The sequence below is a fragment of the Solea senegalensis genome, linkage group LG3, assembly GCF_019176455.1.
Source record: "Solea senegalensis isolate Sse05_10M linkage group LG3, IFAPA_SoseM_1, whole genome shotgun sequence".
NCBI classification, from domain to species: Eukaryota; Metazoa; Chordata; class Actinopteri; order Pleuronectiformes; family Soleidae; genus Solea; species Solea senegalensis.
The window spans coordinates 12,383,150-12,407,480 of record NC_058023.1 but is presented as its reverse complement, the minus strand read 5'-3'; the positions used below and the strand labels follow the sequence as shown (position 1 = coordinate 12,407,480).

Genomic DNA, 24,331 nt, shown 5'->3' with positions numbered 1-24,331 from the left:
ATTTAAAAAAAAAGGTAAAAGAATGCTTTGTTGAATTCTATGGACTTTCTCAACACTGATATGTGAAACTACATATCCCGTGAAGCACCGCGGTAGGAGGACGGCAACGTCAGAGAAGGGGAGAGGGAGAGAGAGGAAAAAGCAGTTTATTGAGGGATACTGTCGGCTTCACTTGGAGCATCCGGGACGTTTTCTTTGAGCATAAGATTTTGAGGTTCGTCATGATTTTTTCCCTCAATGCGTTATGATATAAACACGTCAACCTTTTTACTTGCTTTTCCTACTTTTGGTGCAGGGAATATAAACAGCGAATTAAAAGTGACTAAGTAACAGCTAGTTAGCCTAGCTTCTTGCTATTGCTATGCGTTACTTAAGCCAACAAATGGTATAAAACGCTACTTTAGCCTTTAGCTATTCTACTTAAGCTGTTATATAACCATCCGTGTGTTAATTAACTGGTTGATGTATATGTTATTTTCCTCTCGTCAGGTTAAATTGTATAATTATGCTGCTTCGTAAGGTGACTCAGTCCCCCGCTCTGTGCGGCACCATCCTAAGGATTCCACCCGTGTTGTCTGGGTAAGTTACTTGTCTTGAACTCTTGTTGAACATATTTAATCAAGACTACAATGAAATATTTATTTCAAACAAGGGGTTTAGTGATGTAATTTGTCTGGTTTACAGAGGTCAGCGTCAGGCCAGGCCTGTGGTGAACTCCCGTCTCTATGCCAGTGAAGCGACACAGGTACAAAAACACGGACTGACCTATATTTTAAGTAGTACTCTAAATGTTAATGTTTCCTATGTGAATGCTGCATTAAATAACATTAGGATCACAAAGAGTCTGTTTATTGTCCTTGTTTGGCAAAAATGTACTGGTTGGGTGACATAACGCTATCCCCTCCTGCTGGAAGTGGGTGAAGGTTCACTGGTCACATGACACAGTTTTTATAGGTGACCCTGCAGTTGTCCTGGACAGAGTTCATACAAGACAGCTGATGTCCCGATGTCTATTCACTCCACAATGACAAGCTATAAATATATTAAACTTATCTGCATTTTTATTGTATGATATTTACAGTATACAAGAGCGATTTACACATGATAGTGCTAGAAAGGTTGTAATGGATCTGGTGGTAGCTTGTGGAGCATAGTACCTTTATTGGGCATTTGTTACAAATTCGGTGGAAACAGGTTTAACATTGACAAAAATGATTGATGTTCAACGTGTCAGTAAAGATAACACTCCTAAATCCACAAAGACCAATTCTGCTGTTTGTTTTTAAACCTCTATTGTATGCTTGGTGCGCTTTCTCTAAAAGTAGATTGGTGTGTAATAAGGATGGGTTATATGCAGTGGACAAATTCAGAACAGAGTGAGAGTGAGTTAACAAGCGCCTTGAAACTAACAAAGCCAAATAGAACTAAGCCATCATACATTTGATTATTTACACCTGTGTTTTATCTACTTTGAACTGTCAAAATGGCTGCTGTGCAAAAAGAGCCCATACGAGCATTCTGAAATTTCTACAGGTTTAACTGAAAGAGCACCACAAAATAACACTTGCTATGCTAACCCCACAATTTCTAGGCATTTAATCTTTAATGAAAACTATTTGTATTGAACTTGAATTTTGTGTTTTATTGTTCTTAAGGCTGTGCTAGAGAAGCCAGTGGCAGTCGGAAGTCATGCAACTGCTAAAGTGGAAAAACAAGCAGTTTCTAATGTATGTACATTCATTTCAATAATTCAATTTTATTGTATAGATCATTTTTTATTATGGCTTTTAAATTGTATTTGAGTTGTATCAAGCATAACAAGGTTATCTGTGCACTGGAGAGCATTTTCTTTATGGCATTTTTAAATACCACACATTACAAGTTTATGCCATATTTTATTTAGTGACTAAGTAAGTATTACCTAGCAAAACTAGTGTGTTTACAAATGTTTTATGACCTTTTAACTCTGCATTTTGAAGCTTTTGTTAGCACACACTTAACAATGTTTGTCTTCAATTTACTTAGGAATCCAAATCATTCGCAGTCAACATTTTCAAGGGACAGATCGCCACTTCTCAAGTGTTTCCCTTTCCCTCAGGTAGGTCAGAGGATATTCAGGTTATTATAATTTTCTAAGGAAGCCATCATTTCATTAAATGGCTTTGCCAAACTGTAAAATGTCAAACTGAAGCTCTTCTGCTTTGTGCCATAGTTCTCAACGAGGAGCAGGAGCAGTTCCTCCGAGAACTTGTGGGGCCAGTGTGCAAGTTCTTTGAGGTATTTAAAAAAAAAACCTTAAGCTACACCTGCATTACTCTATTTTTTGTTAAATTTGAAAAATTCAGGATATGCCATCCATCCATATTACCCCAGTATTTGAAAGCCCGAATATGTCTTTCCTTAATAGCCTTGCGATATACTGTGTGTTTTTATGTTTGTTAATTTGGATGCAGATTACTTAGAGCTGAAACAGGCGTCTGGATGCATTTTATTTGAAAATGTAGTAGTATGGATGTGGCCATCTTCACACCTCACCGTCTCTGTTCTTGCTCTATGTGAACAGGAAGTAAATGATCCTGCCAAAAACGATGCCTTGGAAAAGGTGGAGGATCACACCATGGAGGGCCTGAAGGAGATGGGTGCCTTCGGCCTTCAAGTGCCAAGTGACCTGGGGGGCCTTGGCCTCACAAACACACAAGTACGTTTTCCCAGTGAGATTTATGGCTATTTATTCAATGATAGAGACATTAGCAAATATTATCTACGTGCTAAGTGCGTCAGAGAGAAAGCGAAACAGACATGTGAAAATAGTCTAATGTAAACCTATCTGTCTCACAGTATGGACGGTTGGTTGAGATCGTCGGCAGTCATGACCTGGGTGTTGGCATCACTCTGGGTGCTCACCAGTCAATTGGCTTCAAGGGCATTCTGCTTTTTGGGAACCCAGCTCAGAAGGAGAAGTACCTGCCTAAACTTGCTACAGGTACAATGGCCAGCAGGCAGTCAGTGTCTTGCTGCATCTTAAGTCATCAATTTCAACACTGTATATTACAGTTGTTATGTCTGTTATAGAATCAGGCTGGCAATACGCTGTTTCAGCCAGCCTCTCATATTAAAATGAAACATCTGAAGTTCAGACACTCAAGCAATTTAGACTGATAAAATGTGATAATACAAGGAAAACAACAATCCTCTAAACGTCAATAAATAAAACACATGTTGAGTGTTTTTTTAAAAATGCTTACTCTAAATTTTGAATGCCTGTTTTTCACATAATAATGGAATGCCAAGCTTGCTGAATTGGTGTATCTGTAATATTAGGTTATGAACTATATCCAGAATGCTTAACATTGTTTATTTTTTACAATTTTGGCAGTGAAAATAATAAAATATAACATTTATTTCAAGTCATAGGCCTTTCCTTTCCTGTTTTTGCACTGAGAAGTGACAAAATGAAGAAAAACTGTAGAACTGATGCACATGGTTGAGAGTACATGTATTACTTACTTGAGTACTTGAAGCTCTTACTTACTTCTAGCTCTTATATGTACCCAAATGTTTAAATGCACTTTTGTAAGTCGCTTTGGATAAAAGTGTCTGCTAAATGACATGTAATGTAATGTAATGTAATGTAATAATGTATACATTTGTCACTGCAGGTGAACACATCGCAGCCTTCTGTCTGACTGAACCTGCCAGTGGCTCTGATGCTGCCTCCATCAAGACCACAGCTGTGCAGTCTCCCTGCGGAAAGTACTTCACTCTGAATGGAAGCAAGATCTGGATCAGGTGAGAGAAGTTGCAGTTTTTTGTGATGTCTACCACAAGGAGGCAGCACAGCATAATATGACAAGTAACATGTAATGGATTTGCTAAAGTCTGATGATGCAATAACTCCTTCTGTCAGTAATGGAGGACTGGCTGAGATTTTCACAGTGTTTGCCAAGACGCCCGTGAAGGATCCAAACACTGGAGAGGTGAAGGACAAGATCTCAGCCTTCATTGTGGAGAGGAGCTTTGGAGGAGTGACACAGTGAGCGCACTAAAAAAAGCATTATATATATTGTGATATAATTATGTTTAAACATTATGAAAACATATGATGTTTTACCTCAGTCAATTAAGTTTTTCTCACGTCTGACCGTTAAGATAAAGAAGTTTAAAATCACAACTTACTGCATTCTACAATTTGCACACAAGTTTAAAAATCGGGTTTTAGTTGATTTAAATGTTTTATTTAAAACTGAAGCGTGTAACTTGGGATGAATGGAATGTCAAGTTCACACAATACTGATTAAGGCTCCCAGCTCGACACAATTCTGTGTTTCACAGTATATTGGTGTTTGGATGTCTTTGCTCGCCAGGTGACATTCCCGTGCTGTTTTGCTTGACAAAGCCTGTTATGAAGGATGCAGCATACAAATAATGTTACATTGTTTTTGTTAACAAAGGCCAAACAGAGGTAGAAAAAAGGAGAGGAGATGAGAAGAAAGAAAGAAAGAAAGAACATGATGGACTGGAAAGTGTAGGAGTTTTCTAAATCCAGATGATGGCAGTAATGCAACACCATGGATGCCGTTGAAGAACAAAAACATCAGTAAAAAAAAGATGAAATTACCAAAAGCTATGCACTGCAGCTTGATTTTACTAGGATGTCACATTGAGACTAAACTCTGCTTTACATTACATTACATGTCATTTAGCAGACGCTTTTATCCAAAGCGACTTACAATGGAATCAAGTACAATTAGCCAGGGGTGGAATCGAACTTGCGACCATGATGTCTTTGGTACACAAGGCAGGGTCTTAACCACTGAGCCACTCCACCCCAAGTGCTTTATAAGTGAGACTGAAACAGGTTGTTAGTTATCCATATTGACCGATTTGAAAATTGTTGATTGTGGTTAAGTTTTTGTCCTTATCGTCCAGCCCTAGCTACAGTTGAGCCTTTTGGTCAAATTTCATGTCTTCTCTGGTCACTCAATGGGACTTTCTCTCTTAATCACAGTGGCCCCCCAGAAAAGAAAATGGGCATCAAGGCATCCAACACAGCCGAGGTCTACTTCGATAACGTCCGTGTGCCAGCTGACTGTTTGCTTGCAGAGGTCGGTGGCGGATTTAAGGTCGCCATGAATATCCTGAACAATGGGCGCTTTGGCATGGCCGCTGCCCTCGCTGGCACCATGAAGGGCGTGATCACCAAAGCTGTGAGTAAAAGGAAGGGAAATGGGCAGAAGTCTGACAGTAGACTCCTCTTATAAGTTAGGTGTTAAACTTCAGCTCACAGCTTTTTGTCTCTGTATCTGCTGCAGGTGTTTTCCATCTGCTGCAGTGATCTTTATCTATACTCTCAGTGTTACCACCCCCTCGATCAGTTGTGTATTTCCTTCATTGTGGGTCTGAAGGGAATTTCCCCCGTCTTGCATTGTTCTTCAACATGGTCTTATGTTATAATGCAACTTCTCGCTGATGTTACAGGTGCCGAAGATTTAGATGGCCTCCTATCAGTTTGTTTTCCCCAAACATTGACATTGTTCTGAATGGTGTAACGTGTGTAAGCAAATTGTTATGTTGCAATATCAGAAACAGCATCATTACCAGTACATACAGAGAGTGTTGTCTTATTTATGGATTTTTTTAGTATCACTCTGTCTATTTAAAGCTTGGGTCTGTAATTCTGTTCTGGAACCAATATGATGTCAATAAATAAATTAATCTAAAAAAAGAAAAGTAAACAGGCCAGTAAAATAGTGAGTAGTGCTGGACGGTGTACTGATTCATACCGAAAACTGGTATTGGTTTTTAAGTGATATGAATTTTCCATATATCGATCTTGCGGGATATGTTAAATTCAACAGAATGTGGCGCAGCAAAACACTGTTCGAAGGGGGACACTTTTCACTGCTGCACCACACACGCTAAGGGCTTAGCTGAGGAAGTGACTGTGGTGGTAACTGCAGCGATGAGCACTTTACTCCACCAACTTAGCAGAAAAAAACGTATTACCAATAATATACGCAGATACACACACGCACACGCTCTCAATACCTCCCTCTTTCTCGCTCAATACGAGCAGACACACACGCTCAACTGTGCGTTTTCCTCTCTTGAGTGCTTCCAAATTTCCAGATCTACTACAGACAATATCTAGGTTTCCATCAATGCATGGACATTTTCAAAAATGAAAATGCACTTGTTTCCAGCCACTGTTATTAAGCAAATGTCAGTTAGGCAGTAGGAGGTGCAGAAGTCCACTCTTTTATCTAAAAATAAAATAGACATAGTCTTCAGGTTTCTTTGGAATAAGAATGTATTCAATAGCCAGCAGAGGGCAACACCACTGGTTGGATAAAGAACTTGGAAGTCTATGGGAATATCAGCCTACTTCCCACTTGCTTTATGGTGTTCTGAGGAGTTAGTGTCTCAGTCACTAGTTTCAACTCTTCTTTAATGGAATTTTGTCAATTTTGTAAAATATTTTCACATTCTAGAGTCTTGTCACAGGTGAGTATGAACTTTGGTTTGTAAAACATCCACATGGGGTTGGTCATCTCGAGGCTTCACAATGGGAGTTCAGATTCATATGGTTGGTGTCACAACTGGTCACCAATTGGGCTTACCACAGGTTAATTAGGTGCAGCCTACTCCCTCCCTCAAGAGTTAAAACTTTTGTGAAGTAATTCAAGATTTTCTTTTAAGTTTCTGTGTTTCTATGCAAATTTATAATATACACCACCCAGTGACCTCCAGTGTTTTTGCAGTGTAGCTTTGACCACACGGCCATCGGGGGGCTTGGATGTTTGTTTGTTTTTTCAAAGTGCTTTTGATTTTTTTGACTTAAAAGTTTGACAGAAAGCTGAATTTGTTTTTGTTTTTTTAATCAGGTGGATCATGCAGCCAACAGAACCCAGTTTGGTAACAAGATTCACAACTATGGAGCCATTCAGGAGAAGATGGCACGCATGGCAATGCTGCAGTATGTTACTGAGGTCAGAATAAATTACAGATAATCTTTGAAAAGTTCTGATTCACATTTCGCCAAGATATTTTTAAAAATCCACACTCTTAGGTGGTACATTGTTGCCACACCAATAAAGTGCATGTGATTTTAAAGATTATTTCCTGATTTTTAAAAACACACTTTGAGCTAGAATCTCATACAGTTTAACTACTTTCACTTTACTGCAAACATCTGACGCAAAGAAGAACAAGATGTCTTACATCCGTAAACCTCACTGACACTTCATCTCCCATCTTTTTGCAGTCAATGGCCTACATGATCAGTGGCAACATGGACAGTGGAGCAACTGAATTCCAGATTGAAGCTGCTATGAGCAAGATCTTTGCCTCTGTAAGAGTTATATGGCGTGTTTCCACAGGTTACATGTTACATGTCATTTGGCAGACGCTTTTTTCCAAAGTGACTTACAATAAAAGTGCAGGTCTTCCACCTTGCCTCGGTACGGCACGGTTAAGTTGTGTTTGCACTACCACTTTTTTTAGTACCTGCTCTGGCGAGGTACCATGCCTGACGTCGTCAGACTGCCGGCACAGGAAAAGATGTCCGATGGGAGGAACAGAAAGCTGTAAAAAACTGTAGATCAGTTAAAAGACTTAACAATCCTAAAAACATGGGTCAATCTCCAACAATTACCAGGGAAATGTCCAAAATCTCCATATTAAACAGAGGAGTCTGGTGTATGCCCAAGCGGCATCAAAAACCCTGCAGCCCTGTGTCAGTGCACTGAGTCTGTGCTCCGGTCATGGAGGAAGTACTGAACAAATATTTTAATTAACTGATTCTGATGATTCAGTACACTGAAAACAACTGCTTCACGAGTGTGACACTAGTGTGTCACGTGTAAAACAGTGTCAGTGATGGCTCCACCCATGTTGAGTAGGTACTAGAGTGGTAGTGGAAAACTTGCTGTGCCGTGGCGAGCTGGGACAGGACCATAGTGGAAAAAGGGGCGTTAGTAGCACAACACGCTCAGCGGTTAACAAGAAGTATAGAGAGGTACTCAAGAAGTGCTAATAGTTCCTACAGTGCCCGATTGACAGTGTGTCTTCAGTTTTAATTATTTCCTTCATTTTAACAGGGCACATCTTGATAATAGGGCAGTATTTTGATTTTATTTTTGTATACTTTGCACCCATTTACACAAAATAACACCCTGGGGAACACCACACGTCTTTCGTCATATTTATGTTCCTTATTCTGTGGAAAACAATGAAGGAAGCATGACAGAGGAAGTAGGTGTCTTAAAATTAGATAGCTGAATTAGTATATTAGCAAAGCAAAAGCTCTTTACTTTTTTGAAATTCACTAGTATTTGTATTTGTTTTGTGTGTGTGTGTGTCCCCCCTGCCCCCCATGTGACAGGAAGCAGCATGGAACGTGACTGATGAGTGTATTCAGGTTATGGGCGGCATGGGTTTCATGAAGGTTAGTGTTCTATCCACATCCTGTTGCACACAAACCAGCTGGGTGTTGAATATGTGTTAAGTGCTGAAATCTTCCAGCTGTTGATATGCTGATTTGTTTTTTTTCTTTTTTTTACAAACAGTCCAGTCAAATCCATGAAGTCATAAAAAAGCAAACACATCACAATGAAAACAAGCAAGGTCAACATTTGTCTTAGGTGGCTCATCCTAAACATGCTTTCCCAAAACAGAAATTACTTCCTTGACTCTAAAGACTCCGTCACGTCGTTGAGACAAACATATTTAAACTTGCATAAAAATAGTCCTCAAGATTTTAGAGAATGAAATAAAATGCGGTCAGAACAGCTTTTTCATAGCAGGGACCTTTCCTGAAAAATGTTATGCCTTTTAGAAACGTATTCAAATAGTTCCTGTGCCATCGTGCAAAATGCCCCAACTCCCCAATTTTCTGCAATATAAGGCCACCCAATAATTTAGCAGAACTTTCAAGACCCAAGCCCTGTTTGTTATCTGTTATATAGCACAACATTTCAGTTAACAAACATTATTTTGCTCAAATTGAGAGACAAGGTTGAGATGTTTGAGACACAGGAATGAAGGGAGGGAGCTGTAATTCCTTCTTGGACTGTTTTGTGTTCCAGCCGTATTTTATTTCCAATACTCGGTATTGTCATCAGTCTAATAGTTGATAATGCTTAAAGTGACAGTCACTCATAAAAGCCAAAGCCTTTCAAACATCCTCTGAAAGAGAGGAGGAAACAAAACTTACACATCAGTGATTGTTCCACACACAGTCCACTGCACTGAACATCCACAGCTCGTCTGTGACTCTGTTTATGTGCACTGTGTCTCTGATTTCGTGTGTGCGCTCCGCTCACACAGCTCTTCTCTCTGTGTGATATTTCTTGAAACGATGCCGTTCTTTTTGAAAACGGCAAAGAACAAGATTGTTTACGTTTCACGATGTTTCCGTCTGGATGTGGCCTAACAGAACATAAATCGTTGCGTTCCCCCAGAATAAAGAACATTATGTTTTCGGTGATAAATAATTACATCCCTGTCCGAGGCCCACCTGCGTTAAATCAGACTATGGCTCACACTTCAGGAGGCGTCGTGTTTCTGCTTCTTATGTACTTCATTGAATCATACACTCGGCAGGTAATGTGTGCCAGAAGTAGCAACATTAGGACTGAACATACATTATAATCAATGTGAAAGAAAACAATGAAATTAACAGTCATTCTTGTGTTTACAATTCTTTTCAGGAATTACAATGAATATACATTGCAGTCTGAAACGGCTTTGTGTTAAAATGTGTCATCAATCTATTGACTGAGTCTTCACGCTTCTTCACTCGCAGTGGAAAATTAAACAAGGAACCGGATGAGTAGAATTTGACTTCCCACTTCCCAGACAGTGCACATTTCTCGATTCTGTCAATTGTGGAAGGGTTTGTTTTTCATGCTTGAGCGCACCACTCCAGGCCCTGAACTAATAATAGTGTCACATTTTCATTTTGCCATTTCTGAACGACGTGACCTCAAACTATTTAGTGAAAGGCTTGTTTCAACACTGTCTATGCTTGATTAGCAGTTGGTTCACGGTTGAAAGTGATGTTTCTGTGCAAACATCAGTCTGGTGGTGAGTGACTTAGTTGCTACGTGCAAAGCTCTCGTTCTCAACAGATTTTAAAATCCTAACCCTAAACCTCACTGATTGTTTCCTTTCCGTAGTTTAAAAAAAATGTCAACCAATAACCTGAGAATAGACTCGCACAAAGAAGCTGGGGTGATGTGTGGGCGACTTTAAGTTGTGTAAACAATACTGTTGCCGGTCTTAAAATAAACCAAACGATCGAGGAGGGCACATTTAGAACGCCCGTGCTGCTTCTCATCAACACAGTGGAAAGTATGCCCCATCATGAAACACCACTTAGTAGAACTAAAGAGGCTGTGGTGAAGACTGCAATCTCTTTTAACAACAAAACTATTTAAAATCTCACAAACTTGGAGGCAGAAAATAAACATTTTTCTCAAAAAGATTTTAAGTTGTTATCGGATATTTTGTTGTATGGATATGCACAGATCTTTCTGTGATTTTTGCCCCACGTGTTTGTGTAAGATAATTCAAGCTTTTCTCACACATAGAGTTTGTGTACTTTTTGACTCAGGTTTTCATGTCACCAAGGAAGTAATATCCAACTTTTGCTCTGTAGATTTTCATTTCTGCTCCAGTGGGCTGAATTTATCACCTGTGCTACCAGAAATACAAAGGTTTTCTTCATTGCAGTTTGCAGCTGCAGATTTCACATCCTTGTTAAAGTTGTGTGAGAATCTGAGATCTGAGTCTTTGTGTATGATAAATGCACAGCATGTTTCTTTGTGTTGCTTGTTTTCAAATGAAGTAATGGCATACGTGTCATTTTTGCAGCTTAGTTTAGAAAGGATTAGGTAAAAAAAATGTAATAAAATGGAAGTCCTGATGGTTTTTTGTGTATCTGTACCTGAAGGACTCTGGAGTGGAGAGAGTGATGAGGGATCTGAGAATTTTCAGAATCTTTGAGGGAACCAACGACATCCTGCGGCTCTTTGTGGCCCTCAATGGTTTCCAGGTAACATTAAACCACTTATCTGTACTTTTTTTTCACATGTCTGTGGTGATCTGAAGATGTCTAGTGGAAAAGTACAGACGTTGCATAGACACAAAGTTATTTCTACTGTCTAAAGCTCTGCATCTTGAGCTTGTAGAACTTCCTTATTCCTATTTTTACACCGTTTCCTGACACTTGTTGTCAGTCTCTTATGTTCTTAATATTAAGCAGAAGAAATCCAGCCATTTAAATTAGATTTAAATTTACCCACACTACCAATAGAACTTGCCTTAAAACTGCACATTCGGCAACACTGACTGACACGGTTTTCTTTTATTTTCTATGACTTGGTCTTTTAAAGAGAAAATGTTAAATTCTTGGACTGGATACAGCCACAATTATGTCGTCTTTAGCTAATGGTGCTGAAAACGGCTTGTTTTTCATGAATTCCTGGTAAATTACAGAGCACTTCTCTGTCTGTTATTGTCAGGTCAGCAAGGAAATATTTTTGAGGTGACAATTTCCAGCTTGTTTTGTACATGAACCCTTCAATGTCTTCTTCCAGATATAATGGACATTTTATTTTTTACATTCCTGGAAATCATAAGTTAGTATTTTCCACAGAGTGTTTTTGCAATTACTATATTTTTAAAGCCTTTGTATCTAAATAGGAGAAATAACCAAGGTTCAAAGTAAAGCAAACATCTGGAGATAGAGGTTTTAACAACTCACAGTATTTAATTTGCTTAAAATACATAAACCTTTTACTTATATTTTCTAAGTATTTGACTGATTCCTGCTTCCCTACAGAATGCTGGTAACCAGTTGAAGAGTTTGCAAAAGGCACTGAAGAACCCGCTCGGCAACGCTGGTCTGCTCACAGGAGAAATGACCAAGAGAGCTAAAAGGTTGCATCACACACGTCATTAACTTAAGCAATGATTCAACTTACTTAATACAGGAAGAGTGAGAAATGACAGGCTCAGAAAATATTTTTACTCAAGTGCAAAAGTAAAAGGTAGATACGTTTTTGACTTTAATGGCACTGTGCAGTGCCTCGCTCATCTGAATCTGTTATGCGCTCTATCCACGGTTGTCTTTCCCTGTCGGTGTCATCGCCTCTTTAATGTCGTGACTGCGTCCTCGTAGGTTAAAATCAGAGACTAAGAAACAAACTAATCGTCAATTCCCCTCACTTACATTCAACTTAATTACTTAAGAATGTAAGGAGTAGAAAGTCCAGATATGTGTTCGAATGGAGGATGTAAATAGAAAAATAGGTGCTAAAGTACTGACACCTGATCTACTATGATTAGAAAGAAATAAGAAAAAGAAAGAAAAATGTATTTCAGTTTTTTTGTAGACAGAGCATTACAGTTCAACTTTAAATAGCTAGGAAATTCAGTCATATTTCAGTCTGTGATTAATAATACTATATTTTGCAGCCTTAAATCAACCATAAAGCATTTCCATAACTGATGCTCTGTGAAGCCTAGAAAATAACTATTTCTGGCACTTTTCATGTAAAAAAAACACAGTTGCAACACAAGCTATATATCATAGAGAGATTGGTAGAAAATATGTGCCAGAGACTAATCTCACCTCTCTGTATGATGGCCAGCTTTGTGCTCCACTTTCTCATGTTCTATTAGTGTTCTATTAGCGGCCAACGAGTTTCAGTCACCCATGGAATAAATGAACTCCAAATTAGTCATGCTACACTTTCTGAGTCTGAATTTGATATTTGTGTGTGTGAAACAACGTTTTGAACCGTTTTAGGTTTTTTTTTAATGTTTGTTTTCTTTGGAGTTGAGTGGAAACCAGTTTGTGAGCATGTGTTTGCAGCATTTCAGTAAATAGTTGCAGTGCAGGTGGACTCAATGCTGTTGTTGATCTGTTTTCTTTCTATGGCTAATAAGACACTGTCTTTCTTTGTTGTGTTTGTAGAATGGCAGGTTTGAGCACAGGCTTGACACTGCAGGGAGCCGTGCACCCGGAGCTGGCACACAGTGGTGAACTGGTATGTAGGAGTGACAACGAGTGGGTGTCCAGACAACGTTCTGACAATGCGGACTGAATGTGTTTGATGAGAGTCTTCTGTTTTCACGCCACTTGTTTCTCCCTGATCATTGTGTGTGTGTATTTTGTAGACGGTTAAAGCTGTTGAACAGTTTGGAATAGTCGTTGAAGAGCTGCTTGTCAAACACGGCAAGAAGATCATTGGTAAGTGTGGGTGTAGTGAAAAATCCCCTTTAGCTCCATTCTTGGTGTTTCACCTGCATGTAAAATTAATGTAAAACATTTGTGACAGTCTCACTTTGAGTCATTCAATTCCAAATTTTCCACACAAATCCTCCTGCCATGCTGTGCTTTGTAAAGAAAAGGTTTTTTTCTGTTTCAGATGAACAGTTTGTGTTGAAGAGAATTGCAGACAGTGCCATTGACATTTACGCCATGGTGGTCGTCCTGTCCAGGTACAAAGATGTGAATTTAGAAGGCAAAGTGACATATTAACTCCTTGAGACCTTTCTCATTTCTTGTTCCTCTCTTTCTCTCTGTAGGGCTTCACGTTCTCTGAGTCAAGGCCAGGCCACAGCTCAGCATGAAAAGATGCTGTGTGAGACCTGGTGTATGGAGGTGAGACACCATTTGAATCCTACCTAATTGTGTTCATGAAATTAGGTAAAAAACGTCACCTACCCACATCTTAAACATGCATTTTATTTAAAATGGAGATGCATGGCAGGTGATGCCATAGCAGATAGTGTTGCCCCTGTTTTTCTGATGTCAGGATAAGAAGAAGAAAAGGAAAGGAAAAAGAGAAATCCATAATAGTAATTATATAGGGATGGGAGTCTGTATCGGTCAGTATCAGAATTGGTCCGATACTGGTCAAAATCACTTGCTTTTGTGTTTTTAATTGATGATTCCACATTTTGCCGACACATCTGTTGTCAAAAGCTCATGATAAATAGTTTTTACATACAAATTCTACTATTCTACTTGTTGTAGATGAAACACTTAATCTTATGTCACTGTTGCCCTTATTCCCTCAGACCCACGAGAGGGTCATGCGTGACATCAAGACCCTGCGCTCCAGTGACTCGCGACGGCTCTTTAAGAACCTGCGGACCATCTCTGCAGCCATGGTGGAGAACGGAGGAGTGGTGACTCCTCACCCTCTGGGTTTCTGAACACACCACTCATGAAACACCCCCCCATCTCAATAGCTTCATCTGTACTACATTCACTTCATTACTTTTGCTGTCGTCATCACACACCCGTAGCAAAATGACTTCTGGGATTCTTGTGTCTCGTCCAGACACTGTGATAAAGTGTCAAACCACATGAACAGTGATTTACGTGATTTACGTGAACACGCGCGTACTCGCGTACTCACTGCGGCCTTTGATACACACTGTACTGCACTGATAAAGCTTCTCCTTTTTTTGCAGTAAGTTGTGTTTTGCAACCTCATAGTTTTTCAACATGAATAACAAACTATCATAATCATAATTATGTATCGTTACAAGAGCACGTTTGTGTGTAATGTAGCGACTAATTTACAGCCATATCTGTAACATCTAATATCAGAATTTGAAATCATTTCTGAGGTGTTTGGTAAATTAATTACAACGTCAGTGTATGCATGTAAATGGTAAACACTTACATCTTCAATGAAAAGGGAATTTGGAAAAATGAAAAAGAAAAAATTAACCCCTAAACTAATCGGTGGGTCCCGACCCAGTCTTTGGGAATCACTGCTCTCAAGCTAAATCTCACCCATGCATTCACGCTAATTTCAGTAAAGGTACATCTTTATTTATCTCCTGCTTCAATGCAGAGTGGTCTGAAATATGATGTGTTTCTGCGCGTGTGCCATTTTAGACATGTTCGCATTCAGATGCAAGTTCAGATGCCTTTAGTTGCAAATGTGAACAGTCATATCTGATGTCTAATGAGTCAGATTTGAACAAAGTACCTGCTAATCTGAACGTAGCCATGTAGCTGCGGCAAAATGGGAGTTTCAGCACCCACACGTTTGACTTTTTATTTTGGTTTTATGGCACTCGCACATATGCGAAGGCGGGACTGTCGAACAAAAACCTGGTCAGTGGTGACCCCAACCTGTTTGTGCATGGAGATAATGGTCCTTTTACATGTTGAAGCTACAAGTATCAATGACAAAATGTACATATATACAACATCAATGCAACTTTAATGTAAGAGGCCAGTGAACACAAGTCCTGGAACAATGTTAAGTGATTTTAATTTATACACAGGGGTATTTTAAATAAACATTGCCTTAACTTTGTACACTTATCTACGTTGTGTTGTAATGTACATATAAACGGAGTGTTTTGGGTACTGTATTGGCCTTCAGGCATTTTTTACTAAGTCCACTCAGTGCTAATCATAGAAACATGAAAACTTCCGCCTTAACAAACCGGTCCACAGATGCTGTTTGAAGTTCCTGTTACGACTTGAGTCCACCACAAAATGTGCGGGTCAGTTAGTCACTCTTTTACTCATGGAAGTCACACGGGTTTCCCAAAGAGCAAGAATCAATCATCAGTGCTTGGTTTCATTAAATAGTTCATTAAAAATAAGTTATGTAAATAGTTGTTTGTTGCAGTTCAAACTGTCTGTACAGAATCCATAAGCGATCTGATCCATAGCTGACTGTCCTCACTGTTTTTAAGACGAGTTGCTGTGTTTGTGCACATGTGCTTTGAGGAGTTTGGCTCAACACACTGTTATTGGAACAAATAAAATGGAAATTCATCTGGCTGCTTATCACGTAGTTTCATTTATTTATACCGTGTGCCTCTCTAAAGTCCACTTCCTTCTGTCTCAGTATCTGTGAATGTAGTTGTTTTTGCAATCTACAAGCTTTTTAACCTGTCAAAAAAAGACTGCCCCTTCTTGCCCAACTTGCTTCCTTTTTTTCTGTAGAATAATTTACATGTTGCTTTCACTTCTGCAGCCCAGAGTTTACTGGAATGCCAGTCAGGGCTTTGTCACCACACGCTGTGAAATTAATAACAGGAACTCCTTCCTCCCGCTCATACACAGACTTTTCAAGTGTTGCTGCTGCTGCTGCTGATGTGGGAGTGAGTCTGAGAGACGATGCTGATGATCTCTCTCTCGCTCTGTGTGCGTGTGACCGCTTCATGAGACGTGTGGTTAAAGTGTTGCGAATTCCCCCTGCAATCGAGAGCCCCGTCTAACTGAAAGTTCAGCAAAATGGGTTTCTCTGCTTTCCTGTAGACACTTTCCGCAGATGATATAATTTTGCTCTTCTGTCGTAGTAAGAGTCGTAGAGTGAGGAAGCATGATAAGCTGCTTTGATGGAAGTTTGCATTTTCAGTCCTTTCCTGACGCTGGAAAAAGAAAATGACCTGCACAAAAGTACATAAGTTGGTAACGCTCAAATAAAGGAAGTTAATAGCAAGTTAAATGAAGACAATTTCATGTGTTTTGCCACATTTTCTTTGCCTTTAGACTTTATTAAAGACCACTGAATTCAGTTTGATGTTGAAATTGAAGAGTTTTCTATTTATCTCTATTTGTCAACACTTGCTAACAGTTAAAGTAGCACTGCTAGTGTACGAGTCGTACCAGTCTCCATCTTTGATTCAGCTTTTTCCAGTATGAGGATTTCTTGTCTTGCTGTTTAATTGTGGCTCATTGTCAATTGAACATCTTTGTGTTTATGGTTTGACACAGTGAGCTGGACAAACTGAAGCATTTTGATAGTTTTTTGGTAAATTAAAGTCAGTGTCTTGTCACTAATCCGTAAAAATAATTTCTCGTTGCAGCTCTAAACACTTTGACAAATCTAATAAGTCTAATGGCGCATTTCCACCGGCTCTACTCGCCTCACCACGACACGGCACGATTAGGTTGCATCTTCACTACAAAAAAGTACCTAATTAATGTGGGCGGAGTCATCAATGCACGACTGAGTGACACTGCGGTGACTTCGTTTTACACGTGACACACACGCGACTTTATACCACACTTCTGTAGTTGTTGGAGGTTAAGCCCCGTTTTTAGGATTGTTAAGACGTTTTAAGTGATCTATAGTTCGGCACAGTTCGGCTTGATTTCTGTGTGGGTTGTCTCTTCCTGTGACGGGCCTCTGGCCAGTCAGCGGCCGGCAGTCTGACCAATCATCGCATCGTACCTGCTTAAGCACGCCCAGGTACTATGCTAGTGGAAACGCTACTTAAACCGTGCCGAGGTGAGGCGAGTAGAGCCGGTGGAAATGCGCCATAAGTAAGTGTTAGCTTGAAGCCAGGATGTAGTGAACTTATCAGAATACTAGGCAAACAGGAAATGTCAAATACATCACAATCAGATTAACTGAAATAGAAATAGAAACTGCAACATGTTTTGAGATCTAATGTGAATTTGATTTGAATCATGTCTTAATGTTTGATTAGACTTGCTATTTCCAATACAAGTGCAAATATCGATTCTGTTTTATTATTAAAATCAGATCAGTTAAGGTGCTGTAATGTGCAGGGGGAGAAAGCACTGTGTTATTATCAGATTATTATCAAGCACTATTTGTGTCAGATTTAGGCCTATTTAGTCACTGTTCTCTGTTAATTAGTTCACATCAGATTAAAAAAAAAGTTTGAATGCCTATAAAATATCTAATCGGATTAAAAAGCCCTTTTTTTTCTTTTTACTGAGCCTCAAAAAACACTTGTGGTTCAGCTGTCCACATCTACTATGGACAAATGAGCAACTATTTCTAAACCCAGTGTGGTGATGTTTTCATATGCAGATTTTGTTAGTGTTGACTCAATACCTTCAATGTGACCTCCCTTGTAATCACAGGGCACTAGAAACATTCAAGTGGATCAAGTCCATCCGACTAAACAGCTTTTAATATCCACAAGGTTATGAACACATGAGAAACACAACCATTCTCCATCACAGTGAAACAATGCAGCACTGCTCCTAACCCAGAGGTCTGAAATGAATGACCTCTGACCTGAAGTCTTGAGGTTCATATCCCTGGACCTGCCAGGAAAAGTCACATTTTAGAGAACTAACCACTTCTCCTGAAAGCAACGCTGTGCTCTCCAGTTGGTCTGAGAGTCTGCGTGTTTGTTCACGACTTGGCCAAAGGTCACAATGGAGCAAAACAAAAACACTGCTCTTTTACATCTTCCTCTGACTGACTGCAGTCATGAAGTCCAAGGAGCTTCCTCTTTTGTTCCTCATAGGCTCAGAACATCAGGCGTTCCAGTGCCTCTCAGGATCCTCGTATTGAGACACTGCCACCCCATCAGGCATTGTCTGTATCTCCTTGACATGAGTGTGAGTCATGTGTGAAACTCGAGTCAGACACTGGCCTTGTTTCCTCATCCTCCACAGGGACTTGTGGGACGTCCTGGGAGAGGATGGTCAGAGTGGTCAGTGTTCTCTCCCTGAGGGGATAAAAGAGACAAGCTTAAGTTACACCATTGCTCTATAAATGAACACGTGTGCTGCTGTTGTAGTCTTGTGGCAAGATGGCAATATAAAACTGGTCATAAACTACCATTTTGACGCCTGAAGATTAGTGATTTGACCAGGTTTTGCACTGGAATCGGAAACTGGAAACACTCGCACTGTTGATCACTTGTGCCACAGTTTTCATCTGTTTTCCTCTAAATGAGAACATAATTGACAACATTGACATCAGTCTATTGAATAACAACTGAAGCAAGTGATTGATTTCCCATTTACTGCTCAGGATAATCTTTACTCATGTTTCCCATGGACTTCCATTCAAACTGAGGCTGCTGGTGGCTAATCAATATACTCTTGCTTCCTTGTTGGAAGACTACGTCCACTTTTCATGTGCGGTCTATGAGCAAAACAATGTTAGGAGGAAGTAGATTCTATTTATCTGATGTGTTAAGTTGCATGCATGCTACCCATGTGCCGTCTTTTTTGTCTGTAGTAGTTCCTGTGTGGTCACAGTCGTCACGGTCACTTAGGGCTGAGGGTTCATTGGCAGAAATGAAATATATTCCACCCATAAATATGTTTGTATTCGTGTATAAGCACCTTCAAATAAAAGAAAATGTTTTTGTTACCTTAGAATAAGCTTTTGATATTGATTTTACGTGTTCAACGTGTGCTTGTTTTCTTAGCAGGCTTTGTGGACTGCACAAGTCGAATAGCTCCCTGATACAACCGGGAAAAGGGGGGAGGCGGAGTGAGCTGTTTCTTACAATCTGCAGTCTCACCATCGGGTGTCACTAATTCTCACACAGTGGACCTTTTTAAAGATGCAGCAGTAGCGAGATGCCAGTAAAGGACACAAGGATCTTGACCTCAGAGCAGGTGTTGTATCACAGTAATCACCCCGTGATTAAAAAAACACACAACACCATGTTTTGGATACAGAAGAATGGCAGGTGCCATTTTTCCGATAACAACCCGCACCCTGGTGGCCAAGAGAATAATGCAGTGAGAGAAATAGGAATGCAGATGATGTGCTTTTTCTGTTGCATTCGCACTGCCATGTACGACAGAGTATCAGGGCCAACCTTTTTTATCTTTCAAGACTTAAGTCATTATGTAATTATGAGAATAAAGTCATAATCCTTTAAGAATTATGTCGTAATTATTATTCAAGCAAAATCTCGAATCCTCAGCTGCAACCTGCATCAAGATGAGAAACGTGGATATACGTATAATCTATAATATTCTCATAGTAATATGACTTTTTCTCGTAATAATATGACTTTATTCTCATAAAATTTTGTTTTTTCCTCGTGATATTACAAGAAAAAGTTGTAATATTATGACTTTATTCTCGTAATATTATCAGAATAAAGTCATAATAATATGACTTTATTCTATAAATGTTATGACTTTATTCTCGTAAAATTACGTCTTTACTCTCACAATATTACAACGTTTTTCCTCGTAATATTACAGGAATAAAGTCGTAATTTTATGACTTTATTCTCGTAATATTACAACTTTATTCTCGTAATATTACAACTTTATTCTTGTAATATTGCAACTTTATTCTCATAGTACGACTTTATTCTCATAAAATTATGATTTTTCTGGTAATATGACTTTTTTAATATTACGACTTTATTCTCGAAAGATTATATTTTTTTACTCTGTCATTTGAACAGCATAATGACAAGTTCAGTAGCGCAAAAGTTTCATTTCTACAGAAATACCCTTTTAAGTGTAGTAATAATTGTAGGAATGGTTGTCACAGTAATATTGCATGAACAAAACTGAATGTTTTTCAGTCAAGTGATCTTCAGTCTGGCTGAATACCTTTGAATTAGGGAAGATTACAACACTGCACTAAAATTAAACACTGTCAGCATTTACTCAGCATTTGCTCGCTGAAGCACCAGTATAGACAGGAACCAGCGTCAGATGTGAAATAAACGTGGGTGTGTTTGGTTTGCTTATTACATATCAAACAAAAGTGACACGAAATAGTGGACACGCACACACACACGAGACAGTGGAGGTGTCCTTCACGTGCTGCTGTGCACCATGTCAGTAAAACTGTAAACAATGCTGCCTCGTTATTCCAGGCATGTGTTTGTTTTGCATGGGTTGGCTGCTGCGTCGGCTGTTTTTGCCACTGTATCCCAAACTGGTCTTTTCATATCCAAATACCCTCATGCAAAATAAAACGTCTTTGTGTGAGTTTGACACCCCTTTTAAATGGTAATTACGGCTTAAATTTACAGTTGTTTGATCAGCTCATGGCAGATGGCTGACCTTCCTCCAACTAAAACACTTGCTCACACAAACAATATGGTTTCCGCCTGAAGCCAACCAGGAAATAATGGTATCATGAACAGCCACCAGGGGGTGACTTCAATGATGAAAAGAAAGAAGCTATTATGCCCTGTTCACACCAAACGCCACAGGATCATTTTGTAGATTTTGTGACACGATGGGCATCGCATTTTTTCCTGAGAACTTAAACGTCTCAATCGCTACTTTCAGGTCTTATTTCACAGAGCATGATGGTCATTTTGTTAATTATGAATAGGGGCGGGAATCACAGGGTACCTCACAATACGATATGCAATACATGATCCACGATGATCTCACAATACAGCGATTGTAGGTGGAGTGGCTCAGTGGTTAAGAACGGTACCCTGTGTGCAAAAGGCTTCACGGTCGCAAGTTCAACTCCACCCCTGGCAGATTGTACTCAATTCCCTTGTAAGTTGCTTTGGATAAAAGTGTCTGCTAAATGACATGTATGTGTACACTGTATGTGTACACTGTATGTGTTTGTGTATATATGTATGTATGTTTGTATATATACATGTATGAATGTGTATATACAGTGTGTGTATATGTACATCAGCCTGTGCTAGTGTGTGTATAGTGTGTGTATTGTGTATGGTTGGTACATACCGTGTTCTGTGTTGTGAGTGCTGCGGCCAGCTGGCTCTCAAAGTCCAGCCCAGGACACTCTTCAAGTACCGGGAGCAGCAGGGGAACCTGTGACTCAACTGATCCATGAGTTCCTCTTTGCGCAAACCGTAAACAATTGGCGCGATGCACTGCGCCAGGCTGAAGAAGGCAAAGATTACTACTGCTGACAGCTCTTTGGTGGGCGTGTTGATCAGCCCGTGCTTCTTGAGCGATGACAGGATGAAGTTGACAAAGTTGGGGAGGATGTAAACAGCCAGCTGAGAGCCGTGCAGGGCGATGGTCCTGCACCCGGCGCGATTGCGCCGGTTGAGCACTCCTAACCTCCGTCCCTCAATAAGTATCCGCACATAGGTGTAGAGAATCAGCACCGTGCACAAACCAATGAACACCACCTTGTGCAGTCTGCCCACCCTCAGCTGCTCCGGGCCACACTTCTCGTCATAGTGGGGGTAGCCGTCCTCCCCGCGGAGCTGGAGGAGCAGGCTGAGAGGGATGACCAAGGCCAGCAGCCACGTGAACAGCCCCAGCAGCCACGGCCAGTGCCCCGCCGTGCAGGTGACACTGTAGCGCATCGGGTAGCACACGGCGCAGTAACGGTCCAGAGCCATGACCGTGAGCGTCAGCAGAGCGTTGGAGGCGCTGGTGATCAGCACGGTGACCATGAGCAGACACGCGCCGCGTCCCGGCCGCGCGTCCAGGTGGATCTGGTAGTAGAAGACGCTGCTCATGCCCAGGTAGACGAGCGCGGACACCAGCAGGTGGAAGATCAGCACGTAGCGCACACGAGTCCGCAGACGCTCCTCGCGAACGATGGTCCAGTTGATGATGAGGTTGAAGAAGAGGAGCAGCGAGAAGGACGCGGTGGAGACGTAGAAGCGCACACAGGTGTATTCCTGAGCTGGGTCTGGCACCGTGCTGTTGTTGGATGGCATAATTCCTCAGCTGGGCATGGCGGGATTCATGTGATGATAATGAGGAGGAGGAGGAGGAGGAGGAGGAGGTGAAAAGCTTATCCGCTGCATGATCCTCTCTCTCTGCTCTCTCACTGACGATTGACGCAGTTACACCGCGGCACAAGTTTCACAAGTCTCTCTCTCTCTCTCTCTCTCTCTCTCTCTCCTCTCTACACACACACACACTGACAGCACACTGACAGCACATTGAATTGACAGACACTAATTTCCTGAAGACTTACCCTAACCTTTACTTAACCCTAACCTTGACCCTAAAACATGTCTTCAACTTAAAAAGTTTATGGGGACTTGGGGGCATAAGGAAGACAGGTCCCCATAGTGTGTGTAAACAACACAAGGAATACCAGATACACTCTCACACACTCACACAACAGTCTCAGCTTTTGACTTCTATTCCTTTGGACACACTAAACAAAGCTGTATCCCTAAACTCAACCATAACCAATAGATTACACTAACTTTAACCTAACCACAATTCAAATCTTAGCACTTAGTCAGCCTCATTAGGACCAGGATTTGGTCTCCATGAGGACTTGTTGTCCTGACAAATTCAGCGTTCAGGTCAGAAAAGGTCCCCCAAACACAATTACACACGCGTTTGGACTTTATTCATCGTGAGGACACTCATAGACATAATATGTACTCTAACCTTAACCATTACAATTAAATGCCTAACACCACCCCTAACCCCAGTCTATTCAGATGACGGCCGTGGGCCAACCTGTGGTTCCACCAGAAATAACTTTTACTGTCCCTCAAAGATTCCTACATCAATTCCTCCAGTAGTCTGATGACGTTTGATAGCAGCGTTATTTCTCAAAGGCACTTTGTTTGTGGTTTGTATATGACATATGTTTACCTTATTTCAAAGAGAAACAAATGCTAATATCGTGCACCTTTTTGATTTTATGCATTTATGATTTTTTTAGTCATTTTTATTTTTGTCAAATCCCCATAATGTGACTGTGTAAACAGATTTAGGACCTAACCCTAACCCACAACATAAGGAATACCAGGTACACACACACATTCCCTTGCCCCTTACCCTATCCTTAAACATCACAACTAAATGCCTAACCATAACTACAAAATGTCTGCGTTGTTATTTTGTCTTTTTTGTATTTTTTATTTTAAAGTAGACTTGCAGCATTTATGTTTTAAGAGGGTTTGACACAAACGTTTTGGACTTTTCACACTTAATTCTCTGACGCTCATATGTGTTGAGTCGTTGTTGCCATCCACTGCTGCTGTTGTAGATGTTTTGCCAGTAATGTGTGTTACTTTGCTTTAATGGCAACACATGATGATTCTGCTGGATTGCATGCGTGCTGGAAAAACATCAGAAGGAAAGGGAAGATGTTCAGTAAATCTCAAGGTGAACGGAATTTCTTTCAGTTACACATTTTCCTCCAGAGCGCACAAAGCATACAACACTAACTGGTCATGATGTATTATTATTATTTTTATTATTATTATTCTTATTATTCTTATTATTGTTATTATTGTTGGGGCAGAATTATTTGTGTTAAAAACATTATGAAATACCTTACAATTTATCTGAATTGACAAAAAACAACAACATTTACAGCCATTACAGTAGCAGAGAATCACATCTGTAACTGCTGTAACATCAGATGTGTGTTGATCTTTTAATAATAAATTCCCTATCAGGCTACATTCACATGCAAGTAAGTTTAATGTAGTACAACCAAGTAACAGCTGTGATACCACAGTCACGGTCCTTACTCATGCTATCATCACTGCACAATATGAATATTATAATTTTAGTTTAAATCTTTGTAGTTCAGACACATTTACACCTGTTCCTACGCCACCATGTGCTCAAAGCTGGTATTGTGACCTGTACAGTCGAGCAGAA

At 40.1% G+C, this 24,331-nt stretch overlaps 2 protein-coding genes across 2 annotated transcripts; one reads left to right on the top strand and one right to left on the bottom strand.

The window, feature by feature from the left end:
- The first annotated feature begins 126 nt into the window (after positions 1-126).
- On the top strand, positions 127-15,832 carry acadvl (acyl-CoA dehydrogenase very long chain). Its single transcript, XM_044020764.1, has 21 exons — positions 127-214; positions 490-579; positions 685-745; positions 1,656-1,727; positions 2,026-2,098; positions 2,213-2,277; positions 2,564-2,698; positions 2,839-2,983; positions 3,660-3,789; positions 3,908-4,033; positions 5,009-5,207; positions 6,885-6,989; positions 7,265-7,351; positions 8,384-8,446; positions 10,955-11,056; positions 11,846-11,943; positions 12,983-13,055; positions 13,186-13,258; positions 13,437-13,509; positions 13,597-13,672; positions 14,092-15,832. The coding sequence occupies exons 2-21, from the start codon at positions 506-508 to the stop codon at positions 14,227-14,229; spliced, it is 1,968 nt and encodes a 655-aa protein (XP_043876699.1). The 5' UTR covers positions 127-214; positions 490-505; the 3' UTR covers positions 14,230-15,832.
- Positions 15,833-17,919: 2,087 nt separating this feature from the next.
- On the bottom strand, positions 17,920-22,504 carry zgc:194312 (uncharacterized protein LOC794943 homolog). Its single transcript, XM_044020506.1, has 2 exons — positions 21,458-22,504; positions 17,920-18,483 (listed from the first exon to the last, which is right to left on the bottom strand). Exons 1-2 carry the CDS (start codon positions 22,408-22,410, stop codon positions 18,342-18,344), a joined length of 1,095 nt encoding a protein of 364 aa, XP_043876441.1. The 5' UTR covers positions 22,411-22,504; the 3' UTR covers positions 17,920-18,341.
- Positions 22,505-24,331: the final 1,827 nt, after the last annotated feature.

Coding starts and splice junctions, on each gene's coding strand:
- acadvl (XM_044020764.1), top strand. CDS start 506: ATGCTGCTTCGTAAGGTGACTCAGTCCCCCGCTCTGTGCGGCACCATC. Junction 2,278..2,563: donor CAGTGTGCAAGTTCTTTGAG/GTATTTAAAAAA, acceptor CTATGTGAACAG/GAAGTAAATGATCCTGCCAA. Junction 2,984..3,659: donor CCTGCCTAAACTTGCTACAG/GTACAATGGCCA, acceptor TTGTCACTGCAG/GTGAACACATCGCAGCCTTC.
- zgc:194312 (XM_044020506.1), bottom strand. CDS start 22,410: ATGCCATCCAACAACAGCACGGTGCCAGACCCAGCTCAGGAATACACC. Junction 18,484..21,457: donor CACTCACAACACAGAACACG/GTATGTACCAAC, acceptor TTATCCCCTCAG/GGAGAGAACACTGACCACTC.